General features: G+C 43.6%; 1 protein-coding gene across 4 annotated transcripts in view; it reads right to left on the bottom strand.

The window, feature by feature from the left end:
• Window positions 1-22,967, bottom strand: part of ank3b (ankyrin 3b) — a 163,468-nt gene that overhangs the window by 101,516 nt on the left and 38,985 nt on the right. The window contains exon 2 of one of the 4 annotated variants that reach the window (XM_064320070.1): window positions 9,705-9,837. The exons of the other annotated variants lie outside the window; for them this stretch is intronic. Coding sequence (XP_064176140.1) covers window positions 9,705-9,707 — 3 coding nt within the window. The 5' untranslated portion in view covers window positions 9,708-9,837. The remainder of the gene's footprint in view (window positions 1-9,704; window positions 9,838-22,967) is intronic. 4 annotated transcript variants of the gene reach the window in all.

The raw sequence follows: 22,967 nt of genomic DNA on the forward strand, positions 1-22,967 counted from the left end.
AATGTCGACAGAGGGCCACGGAGAAAGAGAGAAACCTGAGCCGCAGCTCGACACCCTCAGTTCAACCTCTGGCACACCTTGGCGTTGAGAAAGGATATGTATTTAGGTCATCTTCCTGCTCAGAGCAGTACAGGTGTCGAGCGTATCAGTAAATCACTGTCCGTCAAAGGAATGGCAAACAAACCATTATGTAATATGAATGTCTGCTTCACAAAGCCATACATATACATATAAATCAACCTTTGTATTTTTACCACATAGCCATGTTATCGTCTCACCACTGTATTCCTTTCGTAATTATGTATAGATTTTTTGCAAAAATTTCACTGCAACATGGACCATTATAGAGGTCCACAGTGTTTAATTGTGACCCAGTATAAAAGGGACCCTTCGCAGATGAAATATTCATCTTTCATTTGTGTCAATATCAATCACGGTGGAATCAGATCAAAGTGCAATTCCTTAGTTTTCCACCATAGGGCAGCAGTGTGCTGACAGCAGCCCTTGGCAATATTTTCTCCGCTTGTGTATGGAGCTTATAGGAGATGAGCCTTTTAGGTAAGCAGCTAAAATCAAAACTGTAAACAGACTTTCTTCATTTCCGGACAAAACTAAATAAAAGCTGTTGTCAGTTATTGTCAAAAGCATAAATACACAGCTGCTTATGTGGCTGAGGTTAAATACAACCATTTCATTTTAAAGGTGATAGCTCATTTATTTATGATTTAAATTCGTATTGACAGCAAAACATATATCCAGATTTCACACCTGAGTATAAGCAACATGCTCAAAATAATGCAATTTACACAAAACATACATGTAATCTAACTTCCATGGTCAATGGTGAAGTACCCTTAAATTTCAGCAAAAAAAAAGCATTGCCGATCAATGCTGCATAATAGTTACAAATCATTATAAACCCAACAGACATTTAAATGAATAAAACATCTAACGTGAGCGTAAAACATACATTTATAACTCAAAGACAAAGCACTCAAGCAGTTAGATTGATCTGCATAATGCATTTAATCAGTGAAATAACAAACCCTTTTCCACCCTTTTAGCTTTTTTATTCAAACAGCAGGAAAAAAAACGTATTTTACACAGAAAAATAATGTGGTATTGGTGTAGTAGGATGACACCTATCAGGCTTCTGCTATGGTAAATATGCACAGCAACTGTCAGCTTACATATGCGTTAACTGCACAAATGCCAATGGTAAAATCCTCCAGAGTGGCATTGAGGAAGACAAAGACATCCAATCAATCACAGATGCAGTAAGAGGGTCTGGAGTCAGGGGTGCCCTGTAGCATTATCAGTGCAAACCACTAGCCACATACAGAGAGCGCTGCAAGTCTACAGGGAGCACGCGTGCGTGATAGGGCCCCTCTCCTCATACCCTGACTTTTGGAAATTCCATCAGAGACCCACATGCCCATTCCGTTTGAAAGTCCTTCCCTTATCGCATTAGAAAGCCAACTTTGTTTTCAAGTCTTCTACAAGTCAAGACTTGCTTGACTTAGCTGTTCCTCGTACGATATTGGTGAGCATTCATAGCGCACCAATGAGATAATATAAAGTCTTAAGGAAGGTCAGAAGGAAAAGAAAGAGGAATTATGCAAGATTCTGCTCTTATCAAAATTATTTATAAGTCTTTTTCTTTCAGAACATTATCTGGACACAGAAGTTGAAGAACTAATGGGGTCAAAGCGTGGAGACATCTACTTTGTGGAATTATACATTTTGACTAATTCCAGTGCTGAGGTCAGTGGTCTTAAACGGAATCTGTCACCAATCAACTTGCTATGCTACACAGAAAAAATTGTATGTGTTCAAGACCTGCTTTGAAGTTCTGAATTGGGGCTCTCTAACAAAGTAAATGGTGATGGCTCCTAATTTGCAGTTGCATTGTTCAAATTATCGCCAAGATAAAATCATCACCAGAGAGCTCCATATTCCCAGCTTCAATTTATGCTTCTTTTCATAATTTGATGAAAACTGGTTTTTGTACCAGGCGACCAAAGTTATAAAGCAAATTAATGTATGGATAAATGCAGATTATGTCTCTGTTGTACAAATCGACAAGAGCACATTGCAAGTTTTTGCTTCTGAAGTGAAAACTGACTAGGTTGAATCATATCTACTAAAATCCATGTTCCCCAGATGCAACCCACCCCTACCCCCCCATGTTGCATTGACATTTGCCCTTTGTCTTATCTCACTTCCCACTTGCTCAAGGTCTGCTGACCCTAGAACAACATTAGAGCTTAGCTTTCCCACTGTGTTTTTATAAATAAGAATGCTTCACCCAAAAACGATATGTGTGTTTGCATTACACGGCGCAACACTGTAGTATAAAAGCTCATAGTACAAAAGTAATCAACGCTGAGTATATTGTGAATCCAGCACACAGCACAGTAGACAAATATTACAGAAGTTATTTTCAATAACGAACCATATATTAATCTATATATATAGATAGATATTATTCAGCATTTCCCTGTGGAATATCTGTTTCTGTGGTTGGGGGACATGGAAGTCTTTTTGTAAGGAGAGTGAACAGCCCATATCCCTATAGCCTTTCACAGTGAAGACAACCCTATGATGCTGCTAAATCAAAAATGTATAAGCCCTAGGTTTTGCCTTAATTTGCTGTCTGTTGTCTATTGTCTTTAGTCACAGTTCACTGCATTCTCAGACAGTCCCATATTTTAGCATCAATCTTCAAGATTCAGAGTGTTCCATCCAAGTCATCAACCAAAATATTAACAACAGCCCATACCATCTACTTTTCTTAAGTAATTACAAGCTTGCGTTACTATGTTTATGTTAAATGCAAACACAAATAATAGTCATTGTGAGTTCAAGCTTGCAAAATGGGATGCCAGATTCATAATGAGAGCATTAACAAGGGCAGACAGCTGGGCACTGGACCAATTAGCTATCACACATTGGGTTGGTGAAAATGCCGACGGCTCAAGTCCGTTTTCCTTGGAAACGCCTCTAACTCGCTCGAGGTGCAGCTGACCAATTTCCTGTCAAGTAGAAACATGGCTGAGTCCAGTTCCAATGCACCCTGCCATCAAAATAGCCACTAGCACTGAGGCCTGGGTTTGCGGATATTTGTTGAATTGACTTATTGAGCTAAAGTTGGGGGGAAAAGTGACAAAAAACTTTGAGAAAAGAGATGTTAAACACTTTTGCTCATGCTTATAAAATCTGGTTAATCTGTGAATGTAGACATAAAACGGCACTGAGGTTTGGATAAATGTTAAAGGGTTCAAGGCTGACAGATGTGTTATGGAAGTGTTTCTCTTGAGAAGAATAATTGTCCGAGGTTGTTATGCTCTCCTGCCCTGTTCCCGAATGACCCCCCATAAACAATGGAGGCACGTCCATCTTCATTAGCTTCCCTCCGGCCTGAGGAACATCACAGGGACGGCTACAATCCTGGTGCATCAAGAACAGGGCAGCTTCTAAGGCAGAACTGTGTGAAAATAGCCTCTCTTCCTTTGTTAAATGAGAGGGGCTGCCACTAAAATGTCTGACCCTGGCTAAGTAATAAAACAGCGGACGGCTTTGTTACTCTCTCCCCACGCCGAATGAAATAGCCCCACTATACCGTAGTGACAAATATTGACACGGCTACCATGTTTCTCCGCTACACTGTTTATTTTTTTTAAATGTGTGGAGAGATTAATGCACAAACACACACACTCGCATGTAATGTTCTGAAAATGCTGTTTACCCGCCTTTTATTTATGGAAGATTTCTATAGGAATGGCGGTATTGACTTTGGCCTGTGTTGAATAGGTGGCAGTTGTGCATTTGGCAGATCTCACCTTGTTCAAACATTTCTATGTTAACACGGAAAAAGCTAATCTCTATACAATTTAACTACTTCCACACAATACAATAAAAACATTGATGACTACCTTGATGAAATGGGCTCTACACAATAACATTCAGCACATAACTGTTGTTGGACTACTACTGTACAAATAAGTCTGGCCACAAAATCATTCAACTATTTCCATTCCGGTAGGCCATTTAGGTCTAATTAGCACACCACTAAATAACATTATGCGGATAGCTGCAATTTACACCAATGCCAGGAACAGCGGACCTCAAAACAAAAATACAAAAACAAAAACAAATACGAGGCAAATTGTCAGTGAGTTAAGATGGAGACTGACGTAGTCTCCATCACAGCAAAAGACTAGCAGAGACTAAACGAGATCAGCACTGAATTTTCCAGCGCACGGACAATTTGCTCAGGACAGCGAGGAGGCGTAGCTAGGAACACTAAACTGAATCGATAGCCATCGGTGGTAAAATTACGCCGCGTATGTCATTATAAAAACATGGAGGAGGGACGGCTTGGGGACGCGGCTCGTGAAACAGCAGACCCATTCACGGCGCTTTGGCAGAGGGCGAAAAGCGCGTCTCAGGGCGATGGTGACCGGCAAGGGGGCGAACAGGCTGGTTCTGGACCAAAAAGGGCTGCGGGGACGTGGGGTGGGGGTGGGGGGGGGGCAGGTTTGGATCATAAAAGCGAGCTCGGATTCGCATTTTCGGCGATGTGCTGACACACAGAAGGCTCCCGCCCCGTCCCCCCAGCGCGCGAGCAGGAAGCTCTCTGGGGGAAGCAGAACTCAGCAAGCCGGCCCATTCACCAGGGCTCAATGCCGGCTCATCACCATTTGGCACCTCCTCAATGCGCTGGGAGGGAGGGAGGGAGGGAGGAAGAGTGAAGCCACAGTTCGGCTTCCTGGCAGCCGGAGAACCGCACAGCTGTAGATTGCCGATACCGTGGTACGGTTCCAGAGCTATTCAAATCGAGGGCATCTTTTTTTTTTTTTGGCAAAAAAATCGACTTGAGGTTTGTGCTTTTACCAAGTTTACATATCCTCGGGACTGGCTGCGCACAGTGCATGGACAGCTGTATCAGTTTGGCTGCGTGTTTATTTTTAGCTGGATATTTTATCTGGGTTTATGAAGGCAGTACATTCTGGCTGCTCGATCTTAATCAACGTCAAGCCTGTTTGTGGGCGACCTGGGGAGGGAGAGAGAGAGAGAGGGTTTAACTTGAGCGACAGCCGCGACGCTCCCATCCCCTCCGGAACCCCTGTGAGGACGACACCGTCTCCACGACAGCGCCGTCGGCATGGGCTCAGAGCCCGGAGGAGAAGGGTCTCTGCGCTCAAGTGAAACCGTCTGTCTGGTGACATTACCGTTCAGCGCAGCTCTTGCCCGAGCGACAGGTCGGATGGAAGCAGGAGCTGGACAGAGAGAGCACTGTTTGTCTTACCATGGGGCTGTCTCCTCCCCGCATGAAGCCATCGCCTGTCCAGCCCCCATACAGTGGCTCTTCATGGGTCAATGGAGAGGTTATGCACTGTCTCTGACAGCCCAGAGTTAGAGTACAAACGTTTAAATACTGCCAGAATATGTGACATGGAGAATTTAGATGTCCGCATCCCCGCCCCTATCACCCAAAAATGACAAATCACCCAGGGGGCAACCGTTGAAGGCAGAAACATGAATGTACTGATAAGACAATTTCAAGCGCTGGAAACATTTCTATTTCTGTACTCTGGCTTTGCTTTTCATTAGATTTGTCATTTTAATTCTGGAGCTTAATTCTGGTGACACGAACCAAGTTCTAGAATGAAAATGATGGTTTATTCCAAATCAGGCGGTAACAGCCTCGAAAACATGTACATAAAATACAGCGGTTTCCAAAACTCATAAATGCCACATTCACCCATAACATGACAGACCTAAGATGAGCTAAAAGGCCGGTTCTCCTCATGAAAGCGTCCTTACGTATTCGTGTTCGTTTGCATTGTAAACACGTTTGCAGAGGTGAGGAGCGCAGCCCTGGGTAGAGACGTGATGCTTGATTAGAGCAGTATCACGGGGGGCGTCTGAACATTATGTGCAGCGCGCTAACACGGGCGTCTGGTTTCCCACGGAGCAGGGCCTGAAACGCAGAGCAGATCCTCACGCCCACTGTCTCTGATTCCTGTTACGCACTGTATCAGCAGGCAGCCGTGAGGCCAGACCTCATCCTGGTCTTACTGCCCGCGGACTAACGCCCAGGCAGCACCATGCTCCGTTTCGAAGAGGTCAAGGAGAACTCGGCCGCGCTACATAAACAGCACCCAACCTGTACTTAGACATATCCGATAAATCTCTCTGACTGAGCTGTCACCTCAGAGGTCCAGATATATACCTCACCTCATGAAGCACAAGTAACTAACTAACAAAACCAATAGGTAGCCATAACCATTCTCATAATGGAAACATTCTTCTTAGATACCTATACCAGCTTGGAACTAAAAGCTAATACCAAAAACTCTCCCACTAGAGCCATCATTCAGCAACTGAACACATCCAAGAGCCACACTTTAAAACGAAATTAAATTGAAGTACTCAGCATTGACTTGAGTATGTCTGGAACAACATTGGTTCATTCAAGTCTTTATTTCAATCATTTTTCCTCTCAAGTTATTAAAACTAGCTACAGGCAGGGGTCCTGCCCTGAATTTTAGGCCCCATGAAACGATCTCACATTGGCCCGGGAATCATCCTAACTCACCCCTCTTCCCAATACCCCAATATAGCACCCCTGGCTATATTGTTAATGTATAGGTTTTGCTTACTGTAAATACCTGGCTCACCACAGTTCTGTTGTTAGCTTTCCAACATTACTTCAGGCCCAATGTAAAACTGTATGCTCCAGGGACTTCTGAATACCACAGATAATAGTTGCATGGCCCAGAACCAAGACGTTGGGAAGATTTATTAACATTAATATCAAAATCTCATGAGTGTGTGGGTATGGGGAGTAGTTTTATTGCCTCCGACATGAAAAACAATAAACATGTTAAAATCAGACACAATCCTAGCTGTAGCAACTTACAAAAGACAGGCCTTGCATTCAAATTTCTCCGAACTGACATGCTTTTTTTCATTCAAGAAACCAACGTCAAGGTCCCTTGAATTCTTAGCCCTTTGGCATGGAAGGGGTTTGCACAAACAAAGGGGTTTAATAGCACACTTGCACTGAAGATGATACAAACACTGTGCTCTCCATACCACAGTGGTATCTCTTGCTTTCCTGAGCTCTCTCCTGCCCAGGAGGGGAACAAACCCATACATGGACACAGAGTACAGCTATGGAGCCACTCACCACCAATCAATATTCTTCAATCAAATGATAATTCTGATTACAAATTATTGTATGAACTGTTATAGCAAAAAGCACAGATCAGACCCATTGTGTTAGCTAGGAGCATAATACATATTCTAGGAAGGAGAGGACTTACTGAGTATCTAAAAAATGTACACAGGTACACATGTTACCAATCATCATCTTACCTTTGGGAAAAAGTATAAAGAATTAGCATTTATTTATATATAAATTCATTATTTATCAATACATTATTTTGTCTTGTTTATTCATTTTTTTATAAACATTGTTATATTGTTACTTTTTGCGGCTGAACCTCAACTGAGGCAGGTGAAGCATCTTACTTAAGGGCACGACCACATTATCCCACCTGGGAATTTAACCTGTAAACTCGAGGTTAGGAAACCAACTCCTGAGACAATAAGCCGTTTTAAAATAAGGTAGCTAACACATCGGATTCAAACCGAAACCTCAACCACTGTCCAGTGACACAGTGCAATGAAGGGGCCACAATTACTGCTCTTCTGTACCACAGAACTGCACATCAAGGGCTACTGCTCTGAATGCACTCGTGAAATTAGCATAAATTACTCTCAATGAATCAAAGACAAGGACAAGCAAGCAGCCGGAGTGCTGATTGGGCTTTGGAAAGGGCTCCATAGTAACTTATTGTGCATCTCTTCAGATGGATGCTCTTAATTAAGTAAATACGCCCTGGAATGAATGCCAGCGATGATGTGAAAGCCTGCGCTAACTTAGTCACTAATCAAAAGGCTTTGCCTTCAAGGCCCTTGATTTCAGAGATCTTTAACCAGGCCCGCCAATTATCTAGAGGAATGCACGGGGAGAAAAATGTACTGTCCAGAAATCTTCCATTTTGAATCGATGCTTCTATAAATCCCTCCTAACGGACGTTCCAGCCTGACAGAGTGCCCCTACCCCCAGCCTACATTGCCTTCCTTTCCATTTACTCCTGTGTAAAGGGGCCATTGCAGCTTTGCATTTCCCTCCAAAGGTGCCCACAACACACACAAAAGAGACCGGGGGGTGCATGGATACCGTATACCACCTCCCCTTCATCTGAGGCTGCTCCTGTGCAAACTGATAAGCTCTGCTCCTTCCTCCCTCACTCTCCTCACCAGCAACGTCCCCAAATGTCACGCATGGAGAGGCAAGCATCATGCGAGGAGACCGTGGCACTTCACGAGCCAAACCGCCCGTCATCTCTGTACCAGCTCTTAACTAGCACCCCGGCAACAACGCCTGACTATCAAAGCACACCCCTGGCAACACGGCCCTCCATCTGTGGATCTTCCAAAAGGGCCGATGCCCTCAACATACGCAGGGTTACCTCAGTACCTTCTCTCGTTTATACAGCTCGTCTCGCTGTAAACGTTTAGTCTTATTTGTGTCTGTACACAACAGCCGTCCACCTTTTTTAGTCCTGGTTACTTGTGCTTGGCTCTCCAGCTAAGGTATACTGTTGCTTTGTGAGTCACCGTGAGGCTGTGAAATCTGGGCTGCCAGGTGTGAAAAGCTTGAACGCAGAATTAGAAAAGCCTGGGAGGAAAACACAGGGAACGCTGTTGGAAATCATCCCGCAATAAATGGCAAACAACAAAACCACTTTGCTGAGTTAATATTGTATACTGCTGTATACTATTTCAATTAAATAACCCCAAATTTTGACACTACAATTTGGAGCATGACAAGGCATTCACTTTACTAAAAAGCACTCAAAGAATCTGGTTCACAATTAGCACAAGAAACTACAGAAATTTGACTTTTGGAAAATAAATTGTGAAAAACTGACTTCCATAATTATGTTCCATAAAAGGTGGCTGAAAAATGGTACCACTAGTAATTAGAATGCCAAAACTCCTACAGAACAATTATTTTTACAGTAAGTCTGTCAGAGTGGTACTGGAGACAGCGGAGTTCTACAAAATCCCTTGAATAAACAATTTACTGTAATTCAAACAGCCTATGGGGAGAGCAACAGATAATTCAGCAAAGACACAATACAGAAATAAAATAAATACCTGAGTTGCTAATTAATTGTGTTTTACTTTACATCAACTTTAAAAAAAAAAAAAATCTTTTTCTAATTCCATTTTAGTTTTAATGTGAGAAGCTTCCATTAGTCTCTGGCAATTCTCCCTGTCTGTGCTACATTTTCTCATCAGCCTCATGCGCTCTGTCTGCTTCAGCTGCAACAGAACGCGGTAAAACGCTGACCGAGGTGACGCAGAACCCTAAGCTGCCTGATACAATCAATGTCCTCGCCCGCCAGAGGCACTCCTCAACTGCGCGGCTCGCGTAGCCGGAGAGAGCCCCTGGCACAGCCGCCACGGCTGCCCGTCGGGAACGCGTCGGGAACGCGTCGGGCCCTCGCTGGCCCTCCTGCACTTCCGCATCCCCGAGCAAACGCAAGCTGAGAGCCAAAAAAAAAAAAAAACGAAAAGTAGACAAATGAATAAACCATGACCACAGGCAAATGACTTACCATGGTTCACAGCCCTTAAGGTGGGGGTTTCTGGGTACTTTTAGCACGAGCCTACATCCCGCCTGTGATTGGGCGGCGAGGCGTGTCCGGTGAAAGTGTGCGGTGGTTGTAGCGGTGGGTTTGGGAGACTTACCTACGGAAAGAAAAGGAGAGGAGAGGAGAGGAGGGGTTGAGTGAGCGGCAACTATTCTGGTGAGGAGATCAGCAACTTAGCACGGGCTTAAGGAGGAATTAGCCTGCGAAGCTGCAGGGTTGGGGCAACAGCGGGAGAGGTAAAGGGACGAGGGGGCCATCTGCCGGAGCCACCGGCTGGGGGGACCTCCACCCGGGGGGGAGGGGGCTCCAGGTGGGCGGAGGGGCACCGGAGAACGCGACCCTCGGGTGGGGGAGCGCTCCGGAAAACGCCCAGCTGATGTCAGGCGCTCCTCCGCGCGCGCCTCTACAGGCGAGGTCAGCGCCAGTCCCCTGCTGGGACTCAGCCAAGGATCTCCTAGGCAACTGACATGAGCGCTCAGGAGCCACAAATAGAACAGGCACAAGCCCCGCTCCGCTCCGCTCTGCTCTGATCCCGATTCAGACGCGCCACGCCACACGTTTTCGCGCTCGTGTTCTTCCGCTAAAACACTGCGTCGTGGAAGGTTCTGACCGCCAGACCGAAACGGTGAGCGCCTGTGTGTTCGCGGACAAAGAGATGCGACTGAAACGCATTCTTCATTTGCATTTCATCCCCCAAATCTCTTGTCTTTTCAGGCACATTCTTTGGTTTAAAATCTAGCTCATTTTAAATTATGATGTGGAGCTGGTGTGTTTAATGTGTCCTTGCGGGCTTGCCTACGCCCTCCTCACCAGTCTACTTGTCTTCTAGCTGATGGCTACTCAGCAGACACAATAGATGCCATTTTAGAGATTATTTATTTATTTATTCTTTTTTGGGCTCTGCTGTAGAGATGTTGACAAAAATCCCCACTGAATTATCACTAAATCACTTTGAATATTTATATATTTTTGCAAGTTTCTCTCAATGTGTTTTTTTTTTGTTGTTTTTTTTTTGTCAGCATGAGATTTTAACAAGTGCAGATTTACTACACTTACAAATGGGTTTGCAGGTGCAATCCACCATCTTGAGTGATGGTGTTTACTTTTTTTCTGGAACACCTTCGAACATGCCAAATCCTTTAGAAGCAATTACTTGGCCTTTAGTACAATTATGTATATCCTGTTGACTGCACATTAAATACAACATGACTCTAATATCTGTCAGTGGTCATTAGTGTTTCACTTGGTTAATTCGCTGTACATGGACAAATTGTGATGCATGGTGTCTTCAAAAATCCATTCGACCACTTTAACATTCTCGATCTCAGGCCTCTGGTACAGCATTTCTTCCGCTTGAGTTCCCTACATGCATGAGTGAGATGGCAATCAGCACATCCTGTACCAAGGCATTCCTTCTAAGCAGGGGAGAAACCACACAAATGCATCACAAAAAAGGACTGCATAGGGAGCCCTCAGTCAGCCAGTCCTTCAGCATCATTCTGATCAGACGTTCCGCTGCTGAGGACGGTACAGATAAGTCACTGCCCCAGAGAGGCGTGGCATTGCAGGGGAACACTGCAGGCGGGCGTGGCCGACGATGGCGAATAGGGGCACACCGTCCAACGGAGACCTAGCGAGAGCAGAGCCATACCCTAGAGCAAGGGAGCACACATCCGGTCAGCACCTCTATCCACCCCAAGCACTATCCCTTTCGCTTTAATTAACAACATTTTTTTTTTTTTCCTGTGCGAGTATCTCTTCCGCACGCAGCCCTCCCCAGGCTTCTTTTAAAAACAGACTCGCAGGAAATGTTCCAGATGCCAGCACGAGTGGCACGCTCCCCTGCCAGGAGAGGAAATAGCTGTCCAGTCAGACATAAGGCCCAATGCCCCCCTCCTCCCACCAGTCTGCTTTTTTCTTAATTATCACGGCGCACCGAACCGCAGCATCAAAAAAACTTTGCCACAAAAGAGGTTCGCGCTCGAGCTGACAGCCGGCCGCAAAATGTCCAGGGGGGGGACTTTTTGTCCTCGCAGAAGAGCTTGTGAAGTCTTCACCCTTGCCTGGCCGGGGTGAGGTCAGTTCTGTAAACCTCCTTAGCGTGGCCTGTCAAGCGGGGGTTCAGAGGGCCTACGTCCCTCCTGGGAGGGGTGTTCTGTTCTGAAGTGGAATAGGGGAGAGGGTTCACGCCAGGTCAAGCTTAGATGATACGTCTTCATAGCTACCGGGGCTACAGCATCCCCAGAGTACTGCGCCTCCGCTTGCGGGATGGAATTGCATCTTTTCTGGGAGTCTTTGCACAGATATGAGAAAGGGCTTGGTGAACGGTTGGAGGAGTTAATTACTCATTACTAGAATGCAGGTTTTATTTGTCTTTGTCTTTCACTCTCCAGTTCCTTTCTACTTCTAAAAAAGCATCTACGTCACTGTGACCTTTAAAACTCAAACTGTGCACCATAGATAAATCAATTTAGAGAAAGAGAGTCACTTTAAAAAAATCTTTCATGAAGTCTTTTTTCTCTCTTTTGTCTGAGTGACTGACATTTACTGTTATATGGTACTTTTAGCATACAAATAGAATGTAAAATGTACTTTTTTAAAGATCCCTTAAATTTTCTTTGACTTCATCCTTGAATATTGGCTATTTAAAAAAAGAGGAAAAACATCTGGAAATGCATTTTCAGAGGTGTGCGCTCTGGTCAAAAACAAAAACAAAACAAATGAATTAAACAAAGATAAATAAAATGGCTCTTACACCTCAATTTAGTATATATTGCATAACCAAATAAAATTTGTGGAACTCTGGCACAGTCTTGAACCCACTGGCTTCTTCAGAAGGGTAATTTTCCACCCTCTGGTTCAGGTATACCATCATTGATGTTTCTATGGAAACGATATAGAGGTACATGAGGCAGTGAGACTCATGTTGCTCTTTTTCAGCCCGATGTTTGAGGTGATGAGGAGTGTATTCCCTGGGCCAGTACAAATAACACAGTTCTGGGTCTACGGCAGAATAATAAGGACTTGGGGTCCATTTGACTGTTGGCTGTGCTATTGGGTCCTTATACATGTGCAATCAGATCCTACAGGTGGCAATGGTTCATTCAGATGGAAAACCCTTTATTATGCAAAACTGCACATATTACTGTTTTGATTTTGGGCCAATGTGGGATCAGCCTCAAATAGTATTATCATCTGGTAATTACAATTATCAATATTTCTGGAGTCAATGCTAGCTGAGGGTAGATTTGAACGATCCATCAATCAAACCTTCACAATGCACTGTTTATAAAAGTAGGCATGTCTGAATACCATGAGTCATTAGTGATCGTTGTTTGAATGCTATCATAACACATCATTTATAGATGCATTCAAATAGTGCCAGCAACAGCCATGTTGTATGAAACCTGAATCATGTTTCTATCTTGGGTGATGTGACTTTGTGAAACCAGAATTCACAATATAAAAATATGTATAATTGTTTTTGGGAAAAAGAAAGTAACATGGAAAAAAGCATGATTCCATTGTAATAATAGAATGACATTACTTGATACTGACCCACAATGGCAATGTATGCATTCATGTTAGCTGACAGTAAAAGCAGTTCTCTGGTTCTAATCAGGACATATTATACATAGCATAATTCAGTAAATGCCCTTTTAAGTCTGTAGGACTCAGGAGAATTTCCAAAGACATAAATCCCGCTCAGTTTAGGTTTGGCTCTTCTGATATTACCCCTTTAAAGTGATTTTTGAACACCCAGCTTATTGCATTTTCAAAGTATAAAAGGAACGCCATCAATACTAATTATATTGCCTGCATTACCCGGCCGTGACATGGATTATATAACCATCAATTAGGCAAACTCTGGATGCCGAGAAATATCAACATTTCTATATAAATGAAAATCTTGCTGAGATTGATAATGTATTGCTACTTTATCCCCAACATTGTTTTGAATACATGTGTGTGCAAATGCTCCAAAAGCTCACCATGAAGAAATCCTTATTGTGTTCCTAGTCCAATCAATAGACATTGCGCTTTATTGGATTGCTCATTTGGATATTTATTTGCTGACACTGACAAAGACGATGCTTACAGTGCACAAAGAGGATGAATATTTCATGATGTGAATGGACGTTAAGCTGCACAAGACAGGCAAACACCACCTACTTGTGTCTAAAGGCGCAGCTGGTTCAGTAATGATGCACGCCATATAGAAATGTTATGAGAGAAAGTTGTGTGAATATCCAGGGATTTCTGTCTCTTCGTTAAACAAGACAAAGCGCACCAATGACGGCACAACCATGACTTCTGCCTGAAGACCAGACCAGCGAAAACATATTGCTTCATACTATTCTGAATGCTTGTATAGTAACTAAGCCACTGGCTGTTTGTTTGTCCTTCTGTTTCATTTATCCTCAATTTTAAACTGCCAATCATTCCTCCCACATCACAGAGGTGTCACCTGGACTCATACAAGGACCACTGCACCTGGAGTGCGCGTACTTCTCCGATGCCCTAGTTCTGGAAACTAGCACTATCTTACACCCTACAGCCCACACGGTACTACAAGGAGAGCTAGCACTGATTAGAGAAGAGGTGTGGTTTGGAGCTACTGATGCTGTGGGACAATGGAGATGCTACCCTAACTCTGGCAGATGTAACCAGTTGTGTTTTGCCTCAGCGCAGTCCTGGCGATAGTCGAGTGTTGATATCACCCAACTGTGGCTACAGGGACCAGGCTACTTTCCAATTTTCGTTTTTTAACAAAACAAAAAATGCCCCTGAGGTATGCCCAGGTGTGATGACCACTTAATACTGAGTTATTGGCACCAAATTAAGTATCTTAAAGTTGAAGAAAAAAAAACAACAAAATAAAATAATTTGCTCATTTTTTTGACAGAATGGTCATTTTTTGATCCGAGTGCCATTTTCAGTTTGGTTTTTACCTAGTGAAATAGAGCGGCATTGGAGACTGGATTTTACCATCTCTGACAGCTCTTTGAACCAGACACAAATAAAAGACCAGCTATGGAACATCAAAGCAGCTAAACATCACAGAAATGCACGTTTGCCAGCACATACACACACACAAACACACACACACACACACACACGTGCATAAGTGGCAGTAAAGGCACTGCCTTTTCTAGCTACAGCCATTTTAAAAATTCAGTGCAAAACTTACAAAATAAAATCAACACATAAAATTACTGAAGTACAGTTTTACGCGACAGAATTTATTTTTTTTCATTATTGTAAAAAAGCACTTATGTGAATTGGCCATAGTGCTCATGCGCCGTTGCCTCGGTTTCGTTGACATGCTGAACTCAGCGTTTTTTCTGAGTGTGTTTTTGGCCCCGGTCGAGCTCCACGATCCGCGCTGCCGGGCCAAAAGTTGGCCTCCCCCACGCGGGCCGGTGACGGAGGTGCACAGTGTGCTCACAGCCCGGGCCCCTCCAGCGGGCGCGGGGCCAGCGGGGACAGGGGGATGTCAGTCAGCGGGACGAGGGCCCCTCCGGAAGGACCCGTCCCGAAGGCCCCGCCTTGCCCCGCCTCGGCTGGCAGGAGTCTTGGCCCACGCTGGGCCCCTGTGCTGGGGGCACCACGCCTCTCAGCCGATGAGTAACACTCGAGCCCGGGAAGAGCCCAAAAAGAGGCATGACTCTGTCCCATCAGACATACAGCATGGTTTGCCACAAGAATACAAGAATCGTTCCAAAATGTACTCTCCTATCACTGTAAAGGATTTATTCTCCTATCACTGTAAAGAATTTACTCTCCTCTCAGTGTAAACAATTTACTTTCCTCTCAGAGTAAAGAATGTATTCTCCTTTCAGTGTAAAGCATTTAATCTCCTCTCAGTGTAAAGAATCTGCTCTCCTCTCAGTGTAAAGACTGTACTCTCCTCTCACGGTAAAGAATGTGCTCTCCTCTCAGTGTAAAAAATGTATTCTCCTCTCAGTGTAGTGCTCTAATAGTGTTATTGTGTTATGGAGCAAAAGCAGGGGATCCATATTCCCAGTTGTCATGCCCCGTGCCATGTGCAGCCATTGTCACGAAGCCGTTCCATAGCCCAGGACTCTGAGGACCAGCCATGGGAGCGTGCTCCATCCCCATGTGACGCATTTGATACCTGCTTCCACCCACATTACAACAGAGATAGCTCAGAGCCCCACTGGAGGCCTGCCAAAACTGCCCCTGTAGAGCTGCATAGAACCAGAGCATGATGCCCTCATCTGGTGGGTGTTCACCTGCTACCTTCCTTCTCAATCTCCTCTACATTTCTCCAATGCTTCACGGAGAAGGCTTGAAGGAATAACTGAGCTTATCTAATCGAATACATTTGATGAGAATTCTTTGAACTCTTAGTACAACTCTACAATGTATAGAAATATTCAATTTCCTCATACTGTAAAAGAAACAATAGGCCATTGTTTAAATTCAATTTCTGAATATATAAATTCAATTCTGGATATATAAGTACAATTCTTGAATATATAAATTCAATTCCCGAATATATAAGTACAATTCTGAATATATAAATTCAATTTATTTCTGAATATATAAATTCAATTCTGGATATATAAGTACAATTCTTGAATATATAAATTCAATTCCCGAATATATAAGTACAATTCTGAATATATAAATTCAATTTCTGAATATATAAATTCAATTCTGGATATATAAGTACAATTCCCGAATATATAAATTCAATTTCCGAATATATAACTTCAATTCCGAATATATATATAACTCGGTTTATAATCAGGCATATCACAAGACAGCCGTTTTTACTTTTTGAATAATTTCTTTTTTTTTTCTTCATGGGCTACTGAGTGAGAAAAACAAGTTTAACATTAGCATCAGTAAAATTTGACAGTACAATCAAGGATAAGCAAACAAAAACGTTAAATAATTAAAATTTGAATGAGGCAATAATTCGGACTTCATTAAGGGGTCCTTATTTTCTTGGTATTAGGACCTTTCAAGTAAGGGCACCAAATTTCACAGGGAATGGCCCAAAGAGCTAGAGAAATAGAAAATAATCTCTTAACCAGCGAGAGTTTCATAGAAACCCTTGCTGCAGCATGCGACAGAATACTGTGTTATGGCTCAATGGCCAGCTCCAGCGCACACCAAACTACGGAGGAAGAGGTCTGCACGCTATTTCGCCGAGGCTCTCAACCAGGCGAACGTTTCCCTGCTCCTGTTTACAACCTGAGGCAATTCTCCAAACCGCGCAAAGAGTACAGGTGAGCTGCTTAAACTATTTGAATAACTTGCGATGTTGGTGTTTGGGGTGCTTGGCTAAGTTAGCTGCATTGCCTACTGTTAAAGATATAAAATAATAAAAATATTAAATATACAAAAATATATAATTCACTGTCAAATCAAAATCAAAGCCTAGTGATTGTAACAGTTCTAGTTTTTTCCATTTTCGTACCGCACTCTAGTCTGAGTTGGCCTGCTTGAGAACGGCTAAAAACACGAAAACAATTCATAACAGGTAAAGATGGCTAGCGGCAGTGCGCCTGCCATGACAGTTCCACCAAACATAGGCCCTACCACTCTTTGAGAAACAAAAAAATAATAATTCATGTGTATGAATACTTCGCCCTTGGTTATATAATCAAGACAACATTGTCAAAAACACGTTTGGAAACACTGTCATTGCTCATTTTAAACTGAAAGAGGAAACGCATCTAGCTAGCTAACTTAGCCAAGCACCTCAAACACCGACATCGCGAGTTATTCGGAGTTTAAGCAGCTCATCTGTACTCTTTGCGCGGTTTGGAGAAGTGTATCAGGTTGTAAACGAGAGCAAGGAAACGTTCGCCTGGTTGAGAGCCTCGGCGAAATAGCATGCAGACCTCTTCCTCCGTAGTTTGGTGTGCGCTGGAACTTGGAATGTCATAAAATCAGTTAGCGAGCTATATGTTATGTTATGATTAGCAAATTACGTTTTAGCCAGCTAGCTTGTTAGCAAGCACATATTTGGATATTCAATGTTGAAACTGCAGATGCACGTTTATTTTAGTTGTTAATTGTAATTACAAAATGTATTGACGGACATCGCGACAAGCCTACTTAAGATATATCAGCTGATTTAAAAATGTGTGGGTAGTTTTTATCAGCGATGAAAACAAACGGCCATTACACAGGCGATCTGACAAGCAATATAAATCTTTATTAGAACAACTACAGCACAAACAACATGTCACAAAATAGTAACGGTAGTACAGAACTTAATTCAGAGATATTTCACTTCGGTATAATAACATAAGTAATTTTGTGGAGCCTAACATTGTACGTACATAGCATTTGCCTCCCCTGTTGACCGTCAATGTTAACAGAATCGCTTTTCCTCAGTTGTCAGGCTCCCTATTCATTCATTTTCGGGACAACCGAGAGGAACAGAGACGCTGTTAACGGACAGCAGATGTTGCTTCACGCTACGAAAACACAATGGAGTCGCCTCCAGAAAAGAATTTGTGTCGAAGTGAAACATCTCTTTAATCGGCTTGATGTGGTTAGCAAGCTAGCTATTTAGCTTTCTGGTGAACCAGAGCTAACGTTATACTTACCTTCATAACCGAATATAAACTTCTCAAAAAATAATTTATAGCCCTTGTCCAGTTTAGATCGCTTAACGTTCACTAGCAATGCTTCGACAATACGGATAACATCGGACAGTGAACGTTGGCAGAGCTATCAGGGACTGTGAGAACACACGTCTCTGTTTAGGCTCAAATTTTCGCTGTCAGAAATGGACTTGCGTCCGTAGCAACGGTAATCGGAAACAAAGTATCCCTACATCCGGTTTTGGTCGCCATCTTGTGAAATAGGCCTATGGTGAGGATTTATAGCTTACATTTCAAGAAACAATCAACAAACAAATGCTTCCTAGTTTAGGAACATTAGGACATGCACTGCACAAACTTTCCTGCATTCATACTGGTGTTTCATACTTTGTATTGTTCGTATGAAATCGAGCTAGCTGTCTGGAACAATACAGTCAGGCAAACCATAACCAATCACCCAGAAATGTCAATGGTCTGGAAATAACTCGGAGGAATCAACTTCATCATGGGACTCGTTCTGGAAGTAGCGGAGAGGATTTCTCAGGCACCACGTCCTGGAAACGAGCTGGAGCACTTTCCCTGATGCCATTACATCACCTCCCGGGCCCTGGTGCTGCCCGCGTTTACATTAGTCACATCACGTCATTACATGCCACTGCCCGTTTATTTTCCCCCATCTACAAATCAATCCGAGGAGCAAGGGACCGTTAATACGCAGCTACCTCTTGCTATGAATCAGGTTTTCCTGTTTTTTTTTTGTTTTTCTTTTTTTCTCAAAAAGTCGCTGCTCATAAATTCAATTTTCTAAAACTGTGAGCGAACAAAAAAATGCCCTGGTGCTACAGAGGAACAGCTCTACCTCTTTATCTATTGAGTGTAAATCTATAAGCCAGCTCCTGACGTATTTGCCTCGGCAAATCATGCCCATTCGGTAACTGCTTCACCAGTTGCTGTTAATTCGTTATGGCTGGAAGGGAATCTGGGCGTTTATGCGGTTTGAGCGTGGTTTGGGGAGCCTGCGGTTCCAGCTGATGAAGGAGGCGTTTCATGGTGGAGTGTGTCATTAGCAGGTTGACACAGTGTCTGTGTAGCTGGAGGTGATGGGAGGGGTATGGGGGGGGGGGGGGGCTGTCATGCTTAAACTGGTCCAGACTGTAACAGGTGTCACCACCGCTATAACTTCTTAATACAGTTACAACCCCTCTTGCTGGCACGTACTCACTCAACATATTCATTCCTACAACCCCTAATCCTTGACTTCCGCCCCCTCTTCCGATTACAGTGCACTTCCAGGCAACACCAACACACACGCCCTATTAAACACCATCTATCAGCTGAGAGATTCCACCTACGGTCACAAATGAACTATTTTCGTCCATTCAAAGCAACACAGCGTTCATGAAGCAATTTGATTTACTTTCTAAAGGAGGCAAAGCAAATAAAAGGTAATGGTTTATTTGAGATATAGTCAAACAGGTTTGCTGCAAGCCCTAGTCGGTTAGCGTGCTTTATATAATGCTGGTGGTTGAGGTGTGGCTGGGGGAGAGGGAAAGATGTGTGCAGGACTACTGTAAAATTGTGCTGACTACAGTGTTTCTGGGTTAGCAGAGCAGGGATAGGGGGAAAAAAACCCACAACAGACATCACATCCAGTGGTTTACAGTGCTGTTTGTGATGAAGTCAGCAGTAAAGGCAAAGAGGATGTCTTCTCCAATCCTTTATAAGCTGAGGGAAATGTAGATTGCTCTTGTCATGACTATGCACAGTGCTTTACACTGAAAACTCAATTTTCTCCTGTTTTGTAATGGTACTCCCAAAATGTCACCAAGGCAAAAGGCTGGTATTGGTATATCTTAGGGGTATGATGCAGATCTAGATCTGTAACATTACTCACCAGTCTCAAACCTAGAACAGTGAACTTCCTGTACAGAAAAAAATGGAATGGGTGGGAGGGGGGGTAGAGATCAAATTATGGTTCGCTAAGAGTTCCTGGAGTACACCATTAACGGGGCTTAACAGTTGGTTATTACATCTGTGAGCCTCAAATAGAAGTCGGTTAGCCCGGTGAATGGCTAACAGGGTGATCTGGCAGTTGGAGATTGAGGACGTTTCTGTGGGAGAGATTCGCCCTGTCTCTCACGCTCAGAGGGACTCCTGAAAGGAGGGATGTCCGTCTTCGTCTCTACGGAGCTGCTACAAGGTGACACCTGTTTTCTTTCTCAAACCCTTTCTCAAACCCTCAACCAAAGAGTGAAGACTGACTTCCTGATGAGCACATTCAGATCACACCAAAGCCCTTCTACAAGGTGGCTAGTGGCCAAATAATACAGAGATTTAGTGCAGTCTTAGTGCTGAGGAAATTCAGGGTATTCATTTAACAAGGATATTCCCACACTGTCACAACACTGTCTTACCCACAGAAAAATACTGCTAATCCAAATCCCCACATTTGGAGTTTTATGCACTTGCCTAAACAAATTACAAGCTAATACAGGAGAACGCAAATCTCCAAACCAAAGATTCACATGTGCACAAACGACTGCTGAACACTATATGAACCTCAAGTACTTAGTTATGTGATCAAAAACATGTATTTCTGCTATTTACACAATCGATCAATGATATCAGGAAAAAATATATATTTTTCAGAGAAAAAAACCCAGAGAATAACCTTTTGAGGGCCTTATTTTATTTAATGACATTCAGGAATGCAGTGGTGTCACAATGAGATCTTAACATGCTGAAGGATTGTATGGCCCACAAGGTCAATTCCATCACTCCGAAATGAGAAGAAAACAAAATCTCTCCACTACAAAAAGGCAGTAGGCTGGTCAATCAGAGGCAGTTTGTTCATTATTCCCCAGCTGTGACAGGGCCCTTAACCCTCAATGGTAGGCCATTGATTGGCCACTGTAAAATGTCTGTTACTGTGCAACCAGAAATGGAACGACAACTTTTTAAAAAGCAATTACTCAGAAATACCACAGAGACAAAACCTGAGCAGACATTTAAAAAAAACACCCCAGTGTGAAGGTGTGAAGTAGCATTGCTTTGTAGATCTCTGTAAACAAGACATTTCAAATCACACCAAAATTTGTGTATGGCTCGCATGTTTAAAAGCCACCAAAAGATTCATTATTTAGGTCCAGTCAGTAATAGATCTGACAATTATGTTCCTGCATCTCCATCAGCAATGCACGTGATGCCTGCGAGGGAGTTAGCAACATTAGAATTCATTAGCAGGCCTTGGCCGATTAAAAATATACAGTACAATGGCAAAAAGATAAGCCACATCTCTTTCCGACTGCAAACACAATCCAGACAGACTATATCAGAGCTGCAGTTCTGAAATGAGGCTTGCTGGTCAGGTTCCTAGGGAAAAAGAACTGATAATCTTAATGGGTCTCCCTCTTTGGTAAATAAAAAAATAAATACAATAAATAAATAGTGTTCTGGACCTGGAGTTTGAACCTTGTGCTTTACATTAACCAGGCCAAATAATCACAGCAGCTTGCTCTGTTCCCATGAACGCAGGCCAAATTCAGCATTAAGCGCTGCGCTTGTCTCAGCAAAACCCAATATGGTTGGACAAAATGTCCATGTTGGCAACAACAGACGCAATATATTATGACACAAGGTGCTTTTTTTCTATGATTAAACTCTCTTTACCGTCTAATGAGATGAGTCCTGAAATTAAAACAGCACCCCTCTATTTCTGATGACGGCCCCTGACTCCACAGTTTTCCGTACCTCTTACTTGAGATTTTAGTCGAACTACACCCTTAATCAGCATAATAAATAGGCAGGCATGGCGACTATTTGTGCATCGCACCATCCAAATGAGCTAATCAAAAGAATTCATAAAAAATCATTAATTAGAGGTTGATCTGTCCAGAATTTGTTGACATCTAACATGTCATCTCTCTCTCTCTATCTATCTATCTATCTCTCTCTCTATATATCCTTCCCTCCATCCAGGCCCACACTGGGCACGGCCCAGGTGGTGATCCGGTGGGGTCCGGTTACCCTGCTGTCGAATCGCTCCGCAACCCCCCCGGGGAATGCTGGATCCCGCTCAAACATTTAAGCGCTTTTCCAGACGCGCTCCCTGCGTCCCCGGCTCCGCTCCGGCGCTATCGGGTTCCGGGGACACCAGAGAGCCTGGGAAAGGCAGGCCCGCGGCCCTGTTCCGGAGTGGCGGCCGCACATGCCGACTAAGGTTACAGGATCAAAATGTGGGCGCCCCGGAATTCGCCGGGTGTTTTTTTCCTCTTCCCCCCCCCCCCGACCTCCTGGTCTCTCCGGTGTGAGAGGGAACCGCGTGGCGAATAGGATCCGGTTGACACGCGCTACAGCTGAACTCTCTCCGTCTGTCTCTGACCCCAATTACCCCCGCGGGCTCTGCTTCCGGCGCTATGTAGCACGTTAGCCGTGTTAGCCACGCAAGGCCCAACAAATTACAAACAAACCATTGCTGACTAGGAAATTTACATTGTGGCAAAGTTTGGTAAAACTTCCCTGCTCTCTGCTCCTACACTTAGTGGAGTACATCGCCACATGCTACAATGAAAAGTTCCACCACAAACTCCATTTCCTTGGAACACCTTTAACTGCTTTTTCCAAATTGGGGCTCAGT

The sequence above is a fragment of the Anguilla rostrata genome, chromosome 2 (assembly GCF_018555375.3).
Source record: "Anguilla rostrata isolate EN2019 chromosome 2, ASM1855537v3, whole genome shotgun sequence".
In the NCBI taxonomy this organism is placed as follows: domain Eukaryota; kingdom Metazoa; phylum Chordata; class Actinopteri; order Anguilliformes; family Anguillidae; genus Anguilla; species Anguilla rostrata.